The sequence below is a fragment of the Lutjanus erythropterus genome, chromosome 18 (genome assembly GCF_056507025.1).
Source record: "Lutjanus erythropterus isolate fLutEry1 chromosome 18, fLutEry1.hap2, whole genome shotgun sequence".
NCBI lineage: Eukaryota > Metazoa > Chordata > Actinopteri > Lutjaniformes > Lutjanidae > Lutjanus > Lutjanus erythropterus.
The window spans coordinates 10,277,154-10,289,992 of record NC_139334.1 but is presented as its reverse complement, the minus strand read 5'-3'; the positions used below and the strand labels follow the sequence as shown (position 1 = coordinate 10,289,992).

Sequence of the window (12,839 nt, the reverse complement as noted above, 5' to 3'; positions counted from 1 at the left end):
CAAATCAGTAAATTTACCAGCATGGGACTTGCTGGTTTACTGCTGCCTCAATTGGTTAGTTAGCTTGTGTGACTTTTGTGAATCTGAACTATCCCTTTAAAACACCAAAGTGACACACTAACTAACCACTCGAGGTAGTGGTGAACCAGCAACTCCCATGTTCTGCAATGTAAAATTACTGCCTATGGAGTAATTTTACATTGCAGAACATGGGAGTTGCTGGTTGGTTGGTTTAGAGAGAGCGATATTTGGCATATATAAATGGGGATTTCCGGTAAGAAAAGGCTGTCTAATGGCAAAGTAAAGTTGTGAAATTAATCTGAATATAGTGTACACTTAAATTGATTTACTTTTTTTTAAGTAGACCTTTTTAAAGTGACGAAAAACGGGGCATGCTGACCACCATCTGCTGTAGGTAACACAGATAAGTATGCAATACATCTCTGCTTCAAATAATCAGAACTACACCTCTAAGAAGGTCTCCACTCTCTTTCACATACAGTAAAAACATGACAGTATTTTACGTTTACATGTGGCACCTTCAGAGGTACATTACTGGCATGAGAGTGCTTCCTTGCGAACTGGTTTTGATTGAATGCAGCAGCCATTAAACCTTATGAGCTGATGGCGGTGCAGAGAGATGGACTTGCATGCATCCACTTGAGGATGTAAGTGAGAACTATCGCTGTTATTTATATGACTGCAGAAAACACTGACCACACCTAAACAATATGATGAATAGAATAATAAAGGCTAACAATGTCAGGCTTACTTTTGTCAACATAGTTTTTCCATTTCAGCTGCTGTGAGGTTTGATAGATATTGTGAGATTTAGAGGGTAAACATGTTGGAACTGAGTGTTTTAATTCACTGTTTTGCTGCGCACAGAGGCTTATTCATCCCTTTTATGGGGTTGTTGGCGTCAACTTTCCTTTGTGTAAACCTGACAGTTAGTGTTAAGAGATCTCCTGAGTCTGCTCTCGTCATCATTTGCCTTGTTGCCAAAAGCTGCCCTTCAACTGAGGACACCCAGTGCTTGAACTATTGGGTGGCAGGAAACTGGCACCATTCCCTGCCTGACAACTAATTACAGAATACCTACTGATTAACCACTGCATTTCTGGATGTAGATGCTTAAATAAGGACAAGCTAATTACATACATCAGTACCATAAATTTGTTAAAAACAATCCCTATTATCACAGCAATATTGAATAAGAAAACAAAACTGTTGCCACAATCCAAGTGAGCCTTTATTGTGATCCTGTAAATCAACAGTCTTTTGGTACAAAACAGCTGTGTTACAGAGCACTGAAATGAAAATGGACAACAACTACATTACTGTACATTTGAAAATGTTGGCTGTGGCAACATATTTAAAACAGTGTGTGTGGTAAATATTAAGTGGTGATCATCAACACTGGAGGAAGTACAAAATGACAGAATAGCCAATTTGAAAAATACAAAAAAGTGCTGTAAACAAACTTCTTTTACACCTTAAATGGAAGTCAGTTGCTTGGATACCATTTAAGGCAAGTGAAATATTGGATAAAGTTGCTACAAATAAAAGTTAGAAACAATGTATATATATATAAAGCAGTTATACAGTACATCAAAAATGTTACATCTACATTAAATGCAGATAAGGCCAGTCAGCTGCGTTGCCATGAGTCACCTTAATAATGGTCTTGGTTCCTGTGAAAGTCAATAATACTTTATTTTAAGAGGTGTGCATACAACTGTCATAACCATGTCATGACACCTGTCATGAACATTAAGGACTCTTTTTGAGTATTTACGACTGTTTTCATTAAGTGTCATTTGGTCACTTAATGCAAAGTTGCCATTGTTTGACATGTTCGACATGAATCAAGCCCATACTGTCTCAGCTATGACAACTTCGCATTAACCACGACAAAAATGTCAACCAGTCAGCTAATTAGGCGTCTAGCACCACGGCTAACCGAGCTAATTAGCTGACGCCAGTCACGGATAACAGCAGACAGCAGTTAGCCTACTTTAGCAACAAGTAAACTAGCTAACTGCTGTCTGTCCGTCAGGTAACTCTGTAAGCTATGTCACCTTGGTACTGTGCTCTGTCATCAAACTTGCCTTATAACATCTAATGACATCTTTATGGCAAATCCAAATGATACCACTTTACTTGAAGTGGAAATTAGTCACGATCTGTTTATAAAAGCATTTGACAGTGTAATAAAACTTAATGGCATCTTTATGACAGGTCCAAAATGTATCACTTAACTTGAGGTCATGACTAATGAAAACAATCATAAACATTCAGAAGGACTCTGCCATGTTCATGGCAGGTATCTTGACATTGTTATGACAGTGTAATGACAGTTTTATGCACACCCTTTGAAATAACGTTATCAAAGGTTCTCCTGTTTCTCATATTATCATTCAACAGATGCCTTTATTCTCTTAAATAGACTTCAGTATATTGTGTATTCAATCCCATATTCAGTCAACATCTCAGTAAGGTGAATAGCATACTAAAACATGCTAGCATCTGGATATTCGACATCAAAAAACTCTCTCACAATTTAGTTCATTCATTTTCAGTATTTTGGAAGAGCAGAGATTACACTGCCATGTGTTTACGTATGCAATGACAATAATGATTTGGATATAAAAAGTCTTTTTCTTCTCTTTGAATTTTCATACAAGGCACAAGGGTAGTGGTTTGCAAACTAGTCACTACACAAGCAGTTGCTGCCCAGCAGAGCCTAAGTGGATTTAAAATGACATTACATGTATTTGCACACTTACAGTACGACGATATACAGATTGCGGACAAACCTTAAGAGCTTTTGTTGTACATAATAACACCACAGAAACCTATGATATGTCCAGTAGCACATTTACACTGAGTGGTAGTCTTGCCAAACATCAGGGAGGAATCATGTTTCTTGTTCTGTCGAGTTAGCAAAACTCTGCAGTTGAAAAATCTTTACAAAGTGCTGCACATTTGACCCTTGTTTATAATTTGGGACCTTGCCAGCACCAATTACTCTGCACAGTACAGCTCCTCTAACAACATACACATAGGGAAGCTGAATGAGGCATTTGTTTTCAGAAAAAAAGTTGCTGGTGACCTATTCAACATTGCATCCTGTGAATAGGCCAATGTGTGTACAAAGAAGTAAGAGTAAATTAGTGGCCCCATGAAACAAATGTGTAGTGGTACCTTGTAACTTTACAAGCAGCCAAAAATTGGTAACACTCTCTAGTAAAGTGCTTGTAATAAGTGTTAGTTAATAAGTAATAAGGCCCTTGTAAGATGCTTATTAACATTAACATGTGTTGAGACCTTTTAAGTGTTAATAACACATTTATTATTAGCTTCTAAGTCTTATATAAGCACTTAAAACAAACCTGTTAATAGTCTATCGACTGCTTAAGAATGTTAATAAAAGCCTTATGAGTTTCACATTATTGTTCACATTACAAACCTTTATTAAGTTTAACTAACTTGCTTTATAATGTATTGTAAAACATGTATCAAGCTTTTGCTGTGGCTTTATTATGATTTCCATGCATACTTTATAATGCATTTATTATACATTAACAATTCTGTTATTAACAGTTAATTATGCTTTTTGAGCTACTGGATCAAAAGTGTGAACAGGGCTTATTAATGTTCCTTTATTAAACACATATTATGAGTTCCCTGTTCATCTTAATCTTTAATAAAGCAACAGAAAAGTGCCTAAAAAAAGTTTTAGAATGACATTATGGGTAAGTTAGTTGTTATAATGCTGTCATAAATAAGAACTAACTCACAAGGCTTTCATTAACATTCTTAAGCAATACAGGAACTTTATACCACGTTTCTTGTAAGTGCTTATGTATGTCTTATAAGCTAACAATAAATGTGTTTATGATGCTATTATTAACATTTATATTGTCTAATTAAAGCATATTAGTGCTAATAAGCCTGCCATGAGGGCCTTATTACTATTAATTAACGGTTATTTCAAGTACCTTAATATAAAGCGTTTGCAAATTCTTCCTCAGACTCGAATCTGGTATCCATTCATGTCTGCAGACGACTTTTGTTCCAAAACCTTCTTCTCTCCGGAGGGACTGCAACAAAACAAACACAAAAAAATGAGACAAGACAATGAGTTTGATTCACTTAAGAGGGAAACTGTGACTAATTCATCAAGCACCTCTTCTTAGATCATGAGACATCTGCTAACATTTTCCAGGGACTGAAAACACACCAGTGGCTTTAATGGCTGTATTTTTAGTAAAGAAACAAGTTATCTGGAGCACATGATTAATCATACCGTCTCTCAACACGGCTGATCCTGCGTATAGGGCTGCTTGGTCCTCTGAGGGGTGAACCCATGCTGTTTCTCCTGTCTTTGGTGGGAGAGGGCGGTGCAGGCTTTCCTATCTGCAAAAACAATTCAAACATCAGAGTTTCAGTCACTTTAAAACACCACGTATGGACGAGTTAAATATGTCCTGGGTGTGCGGGGAGAGGCCTGGTGTCAGTGTCTGAAATATCTCTGTATTTTTAATGTGATTGTGCAGAGCACTCACTGTAAAGAGCAGCTATTGATGGATTGAGCTAGCCATGCATGAAGCACCATGGAGCAGAGTCAAGCCATCACATTAGTTTTATTACACACAGAGCTCAGCATCAAGGCTGCCTTCATTATGTTAGCATGAGAGGTGATGAGAGAGCATCATTGGAGAGAAATCGCTCCGCAAATAGCAGGTCAACTCAGAGTCACTGTGCATGAAGACACAGCACGTCAACAGAAATCTAATAAGCAGTAAGCAGGGGCAGTCCCTCTGCCGAGGACAAATTATATTTCTCTTTATTGTCCTTAGTCCTGCAAGAGCTTCATCAGCTTGTGCTGGTGTCAAACCAGCAAAATGAGTCTTAAAATATGCAACATTTCAACATTTGAATTTAAAAATATAGGCTAAATATAAATATATTTATTTATTTGGAAGCAGTGAGAAATGTAAAGCAAAAGCTAAATGTAAAAAAAAAGGCTTCCAGCCCTGTTTCTATATACAATATTTTTTGTCCCAGGATGGCGAAGTCAATACCCACCCTACTGCCTCTAATCAGCTTATCTTGATATTCTTACTTAAACCAACCCAGTCACAGTCCTCATGCCTAAACTTATCCAGGCCCAACTCAACCCAAATGAGCCAAACCAGCAAAGGAAACAAGCCAGAGTCAGAGTTGGGTTGGGACATGAATTTGCTCTCCTGGGAAAAAAACTGTTTGCTCCCTGTATTTATATATGCTATATGCTAGGGCTTGTTTATGCTGAAGTCACAACTTAAGTTAGCTAATGTTAGCAAAACAGTACTAGCAAGCTAATCTACATCAATTGTTAGTGAGGTAGTTAGCTAACATTTACCTCTGTAGCAAAACACTACCTAACTAGCTGATCTACATCAATTTTTAGCTAGCTAGTTTTGTTAGCAAAACATTACATAACCAGCTCGCTAATCTACATAAAATGTTAGCTAGCTAGTTAGCTAGTGTTTTGCCAACTTAAGCTTACTTAAGATGTGACTAGGACTATATGACGATATTACTTAAAGTACCCCAGCAGCATCTTTTAACCATCTTCAAAATGTGTTTTTCTGTACAACATATACAAGCCTAGCACATAGCATCAGTACAGCGTGACTGTTATTAGAGAAAAGAGCAAATTTTCCAGTGCATCACCATTAGACCTTTTTTACAGCAGCTATTCTGACAGTAAATAGTAGGTAAACACAGTTCTTACCAGTGACGCTAATTAAGGTCATGTTCCATTCAGGTCAAAGAGTCAGGGTGCTGCTATTGTGCATGTTGGTTCACTGGAAAGGCTCTGCTACTCTAAATGAATGGAACATTAGTATCATTGGTAACACCTGTGTTTATCCTACTATTTGATGTCAATATGGCTGCTGTGCAAAAGGTTTATGGTTATGAAAACTCCCCCACTGCACTGTACCTTCAGCCTCATGTCTCGAGTGTGTCTCTCCAGCTCCTTGCGCAGCTCCTCCTTGGTCAGCTTGTCCACATCTAGAATTGAATGTTTCCATTCTATCTGCTCCACGCTGTGAGGGTCGTGTGACACATACTGGCCAATCCTGACCTTGCGCAGGGTGTGCCAGTAGCCCCTGTAGGCTCCTTCAAATTCTTGCACCAAGTCTATCAGTGTCCGGAACTCCAGGGGCTTAAACATAAGGTCCTCCCTCCGGCTGATGCCCAGCGCCCCGAAACGTCCCCCGCTGTGCACTCCCAGCACAATGTGGTGGAAGTGGTTCCCTGAGAACTGAGACTGAAAGCTGAGGGGGAAGCGCTCCACACCTGGCATATTGTTGGTGAGGTAACTGTATGATGGTGGGTCAAGGAGATTTGATCTTTTAATCTGTAGTCTTGAGCAAAATTTGAAAAGACCGTGTGTAAACAGTAAGTAAACACAGGTGTTAGTGATACTAATTAAGGTTTTGTTTTGTTGTGCATGTTGGCTCAGTGGAAAGGCTTTGCTACATGAAATACAAGACTACGACATTTTTGCGACTTGAAGGGTCACATCTTAAGTTAGCTAATTCATCTTCAAAATGTGGTTTTCTTCTAAACACAGATGAGCCTAGCACACAGCATAGGAAACAGGAAAGGGTCTGATACACTAAATGGAACGGGTCCTAGCTAGCTAATAATTGATGTAGATTAGTGAGGTAGCTAGCATTTTGCTAACATTACCGAATTCAAGATGTGGATATGTTGTTTGAACAGATCCCCCAGCAACATCTTTTAACAATCTTCAGTATCTGGTTTTCTTATATAGACATAGACGAGCACAGGAAACAAGAATGGGGAAAGTGTACCAAGGTACCAAGCTTGCTCGACTGTTATTGGAGCACAGAATGAAATGGGGCAGAACTTGGGAAGGGTCAGTTAGTACTGCTGGTAACACTTTGTTTACGCTACTATTTCATATAAATATGGCTGCGTTGAAAATTCGATTCACATCACATAACGTGATCTTCTGCTATAAGGATACATCCCCAGGATCACTGCCTCCAGGCATTTGATTGGCAGAGCCTCCCGTGTCATCTCTTTAGCAATGTCCATCAACCTGTGCAGAACAATTGAACAAGAGAGAAAAAAATTTACTGATTATCCGTAATATAAGACACTAGTACACTGCTGAGTGCACTACAACTGACATGAACACACTGTTATTGATTTCATGCAGTCAAACAAAAGCATTTTCCATGAACCAGTGAAATACAATTTGTGACACTAAATCTAATAAAGCGAGGTCCTGAAAATTCCAGGCCTCTGCTGCTTCACTTAAGTTTCTTCTCACAAAATCTACAGATATAGTTGATCCACATGCATGAGGCTAAACAAAACAAATCAACAAACACAGTCCCAGACATCCTGTGACCACTGTCATAAAACTCCATGGGGCTATTACTGAAGATCAGCCTTGGATAAAGGAAAAAATGTACTTACGCAGTAAGAGGCCGGCTCTTCTTTATTTCAAAAAACTGTGTTCCTGTGTGATTGTACCTGTAGGATACAGTTAAGGTCATCATAAAATAACATGGGGAATAATCTGCGGCATGCAGCAGAGAGGAGAGAAGGCCACTTAAACTGTTTTGTGATATTCATAGACTATTGGTTAATTATGGATGAATCTCTGCTCTGACTGGGAATCAAGCTTAATATAGAACGTAGTATCAAGAGTGGCCTACTTTCTCATGTTTGGCCCGTATTTATCAAAGTGTGTCAAAACAGTGGGTCAGTGGGATTAGTAAAGGTAGTTTGTAAGCATTTTACATTGTAGCATTTTTAGCATCAGTGTGTAAATAAGGTATATAAAATATATCTTTCAGACTATAAATGATTGGGGATGTAGCAATACTAATTATGTGCAAAAAATGTCATGAATTGTATCAGGCAATGAATGTTTGAATTATGTATATACAACTGCAAAAAATGAAAATTCAGCAGTGATCTACTCACCCTCATGCCGATTGAAGGTCAGGTTTAGTTTTTAGTTCACAAAACACTGCTGGAGTGTCACAGGAAAACAGTGTTACAGAATCTTCCAGACAGTGGAAGTGAATGGTGACCAGTTTTCAAACATATTTGAAAATTCTATAACACTGTTTTCCTGTGAACCTCCAGCAGTGTTTCACAGCAGTAACTTTTCATTGGCGTGAGGGTGAATAGATAATGACTGAATTTTCATTTTAGGCTGAACTGTACCTTTAAGCCCACTGTGGTGCCAAGTAGCCACAGCTGTGTAGAGAAGAAGAAATTACAGACATACAGATACACTTGAGTATCATGATATTACATTTTCTGATACTGTATCGATTCTCAAAAACACTGTACTGTGATATATGCAAAGATTCATAGCAGTTGTTCATTTTGTGTTGTTTAAAACCCCAGCTGCTAGATAGCAGTGTTGTTATCTATATTCAAATGGGCCACAGGCAGGAATTGAACCAAAGACCACTGCAGAGGACCAACAGCTTCAGTACATGGGGTGAATGTTGTACCAACTGAGCTATGGGAGCTCCCCCAAAAGTAAACTTTTTAAAACTCAGATTGTATGCATATGTTGCTGTGTTCTTTTTTCCTAATATTGGCAAAGCAATATATCTCCTTGCTTACAGCATCGCAATATACTGAATCGTAACCCTTGTATCATGATACATATCGCATCCACCTCACTGGCAAGTTGTGACAGCTTAGTCAAAGGATACTGCAATTCCCTGATGTATTTCTGTATGGCTTCCAGGCGCTGTGGGACCGTGGTGGTAGGTTGGTATGTAGGCACACTCGGTATTGGAATCTGTGGGACAGAGCATCCAAGTAACTGCATTACCATTAAACAATCCCAATATTCACTGCAGCTGGAGAACGTAGTCTTGTGTGACCTCTATGCTCTTCTCTGTACAGCATGGCTAAAGACAAGAGCTATCCTAATTGCTCTTTAAGCACTCCCATGAGGAGTGAATGAAAAGTGCTATTCTTCTGTGTCTAAAACATCTATACTATGGACAGACCTAGCATTGTGTTTTATGCCTGGGATGAAATTGGAAAAAAGAACTGATGAGCACAAATATTCATTTATGGAAGAGAATTTAAAGGAATAGTTTGGATTTTTGTTGTGTGAGTTATTTATCTATAATCAGTGCATTACCAACAGTAGATGCAAGTGTATTTAGGATATTTTCATCCCTTTATCTTGCTGTCAGACGGCCTTTTCTGACAAGAAGTCGCTGTTATACAAGCCAAATTTTGCTTTCTCAAAACCAAACTCCATGGGTAATATCAGTGATATTACCTCGTAGGACATGGGAGTTGCTGGTCTACCTCTGCTTCTATCAGTTAACGTGTTTGTGTTTTTGGGTTACTTTGGTGAATCTGAACTAACACTTTAAAACACAGATGTCACACAATATCACAAACAGACTAACAGATCGAGGCAACAGAAGACCAGCAGCTCCCGTGTTCTGCGAAGCAAAATGACTGTTTTTGTCAATGGAGTTTGGTTGCTTTGAAGAGAGGGATATTTGGCTTATACACCAGCGGCTGGAAAAAGCTGTCTGATGGAAAGGTAAAGCAGTGAAAATATTCTAAATATAGTGTATAAACTGATAGATCTTTTTAGGTGGAACTTTTTTAAGTGTCTTAAATGCGTTTTGTTGCTGACCCTGTCCACAGCAGTACATTGCTTAGCTTCCACCACATGTATTCATGCTCTGTCTACAAACCGGGGTTGTGCTGACCGCCATCTACTGTAGGTAATACACTGACCTTGGATAAGTACCTCACACAACCCCACTGCAAGAAATCCAAACTGTCAAACCGATTTAGTGGTACATGGCTTTCTGTATATCTACAAGTCATGTGTGACTGCATAGTAACACTAGCTCAACATTTTCACACAACACACGGGTGTTTATTGCTTCTCCACTATGTGTAAGTTTCACACGCACAAGTTACTCCTGTCAAGTTTAATCAGCTGCAGCTGTAAAACACCGTTACCTTGGGCAGGTCTGTAGCACCCCGGATCTCCTTCCCCAAAGCTTCACCGGTGGGGTGTATTCTCGCCACATGGCGCCACATCCTCTCCCAAGTCTCCTCATCCACAGGGAGGCCTCCTCTGTTCACGTAGAAGGGCACTCCTCCATCCCTCAGCTCTTCTTCACCTTCATCCTCCTGCTCCTCATCTCTCTCCTGCATCGAGCCCACAGTGGCCCTCAGCATCCCTCCGCCTCCTCAAATGATTCCAGGCAGGAAGACAAAACGTCCTGACTGATGATGCCTCTGTCCTTTTCGCTGGTTAATCTGCTTGCAGGTTTAAGTAGGTTTCCACAACAGATGGCCAGCTCATGACACCCTGCAGCTTGTGCCACCAATGTCCACAACAAAAGTAGGTACCGTGAAGAGCTGGGTGATACAGATTATAAACAATATCTCAATATTTTTAGCCTATTTCACAATATATGATAAGTTGTTTCTTAACATACAGTTAGGGCTGGGCGATATGGATTATTAACAATATCGTGATATTTTAGTTTATTCCATGATATATGACTTTCTGTAAAATAACATGCCATTAGGGCTAGGTATATGAACAAAATCACATATCAATATTTTTGACCAAATACCTTGATATCAATAATATCACAATATTGTAGGGACAAGTGCTTTTAAAATAAATAATCATCAATAATAAGAATATAATAACTAGGTGGGTAAAGGCAAATAATAGAACAGCTAAAAACAGTCTGATAAGTTCAGAAAATAAGAGGAATTTAAGATTAAAACCAGGAAAAAAACAACCCTTATGCCATATTGCGATACAGAAATATCCTAAACCCAAACAATATCTGGTCTCATATGACATTGATATAATATCGATCTGTGCTGCCTTAAATCTAAAGGTTTTCTACTGGAATTATAAAAACTCACCTCTGTAGTAGAAGCAGCTGGAGAATGATTTCACATGTGATGTACAAAAAAAAAAAACAAAAAACCTTTTTTGAACAAATAAAAGAGATTTTGCTGTCAGAATTCAGCACTTTGGTTATATCCAGTAGACCACAGGCCACTAATAATCACATTAATGTAAATAAATAAATTAAGACACTAAGGTTTAGCCTATTTTAATGGCGATACTGTGAAAGTTCATCAGAAGGCAAACACAAGCCCGCCCGTGTAACGCTATCACAGTCTGTTAAGAGGATTGACTCTGCAGACAACAAAGTATTAGAAATTACTAATTCCCTGTACCGTTAGAGGTCATTCACACCACAGATATGTCCCGTAAATCAGTGCTGGTGGACAATCCAGCTGCTCCTCGACTCTCCTCTAACGTCCCGTTCATCCTCGTTTCAAATCATCTCCTTACAGTCAACTCAGCAGCCGGTTCATTGTTCATGCAGATGCTCCTGGGTTCACTGACTGCAGCGGCTTGGATTCACGTCCAACGAGCCGCTCAGACACTCCCAGACTTCCCTCTACTGCGCATGCGCCGCACTCAGCGGATGATCTCAGCCGTGACAAATGCTGCGTTCAGGTGCTCTCCGAAAGGTGCCCATCTGAGGTTCGTCTGCACGCACCATTTTCTTCTCGTTTTAGTTTACTAATCTAACAGTAAAGAGTTTTCTTGCGGTGGTGGAAGAGTGAAAAGAAGTATATCTATTTGAGACATTTGAAAAATTAAATGGAATTACATATCCCTTAAATCGGTACACTCGTATAAATATTTTGGAAAATTAATTTATCCTATTTTCTAAAAGATCGAGGTTTAAAAAAACACAATTTCATGTGTTTTTTGTCTGGAGATACCCTGCCCATTTAGGATATAAATGTACCATTTTTCTCCTAGTTCACGTACCAACTTTTAAAACATATTATAGCAGTTAAATACTTTGTTTAATGCTTTACAAAGAGTCTTAAAAAGGGAAAAATGAACAATTGTTATTCTCATGTATTTAGATTGCTGCACAAATTTAATCTTTACATAATAAATGAGCCATAACATTTACAAACAAAAAACTTATTCCTGTTTTTATGCTACCATCTTCCTTGTGGTTTCCCTACACTAGCAAAATCCAAACATGGCAAAACTACAGACTTTACCTCTCTCATTATTGAACTGCAGAGACTGCAGACACAAATTCCCTGAAAACATGTTTGTATAGGCCTCAAAACTTCAGGTATATCTGTGAGTGATTATCCATGTGTTATATCCTTACCTGGGCAAGTACAAAGTTGTTTAAAAAAAAGAAAGAAATTAGTTATTTTTCAACAACATATGAACCCATCCTGAAAAAAATATATTCTGAAACTTCTGCAGCATTTTGTTTATATCCTTATATATTTAAACCCTTGTTTAGTTTTACAGCACTGGAGTCGAAGACAACGGCACTTACATCCTAAACATTAAAGTTGACTTTGAAAAACTATAACTTGGAAAACTATTTTAAAAATGTAATGAAAAGAGACATCTTACGATTTTATTTATTAACCTGACATAACAGAGTGTACGTCTTGTTTTAACTATTCATTTAAACTTCTACATGGACTGGTCAGGTCAATATCAACTTAAAAGGCACACTATGCAAGATTTTCTGAAAATAAAATGCATAGTCTAATATAAAAATAATCACTCTCAATCATCACCTGCATCCACAGACACCTTGCCCTCCACCCATTCATTCTCATTTTCTCAGACAGACACAACTATGTAGAACCTACTACCACCCTAGAATAAGTTTCCTTTGAGAAATTAGCATCTTTGCTCATAAACATGTCTC

At 38.5% G+C, this 12,839-nt stretch overlaps 1 protein-coding gene across 1 annotated transcript; it reads right to left on the bottom strand.

Moving 5' to 3' along the window:
• Window positions 1-3,875: 3,875 nt before the first annotated feature.
• On the bottom strand, window positions 3,876-11,515 carry vash1 (vasohibin 1). Its single transcript, XM_084742537.1, has 8 exons — window positions 10,990-11,515; window positions 10,060-10,464; window positions 8,772-8,860; window positions 7,510-7,566; window positions 7,052-7,126; window positions 5,996-6,377; window positions 4,313-4,422; window positions 3,876-4,106 (listed from the first exon to the last, which is right to left on the bottom strand). The coding sequence occupies exons 2-8, from the start codon at window positions 10,279-10,281 to the stop codon at window positions 4,034-4,036; spliced, it is 1,008 nt and encodes a 335-aa protein (XP_084598663.1). The 5' UTR covers window positions 10,282-10,464; window positions 10,990-11,515; the 3' UTR covers window positions 3,876-4,033.
• Between the last annotated feature and the right edge of the window lie 1,324 nt (window positions 11,516-12,839).

Excerpts from the sequence above, each read along its gene's own strand:
- vash1 (XM_084742537.1), bottom strand. The coding sequence starts at position 10,281 with ATGCTGAGGGCCACTGTGGGCTCGATGCAGGAGAGAGATGAGGAGCAG. Across the intron at positions 8,861-10,059 it reads GTGCTACAGACCTGCCCAAG|ATTCCAATACCGAGTGTGCC; the intron begins GTAACGGTGTTT and ends TCTGTCCCACAG. Across the intron at positions 7,567-8,771 it reads AAATACATCAGGGAATTGCA|GTACAATCACACAGGAACAC; the intron begins GTATCCTTTGAC and ends TGTATCCTACAG.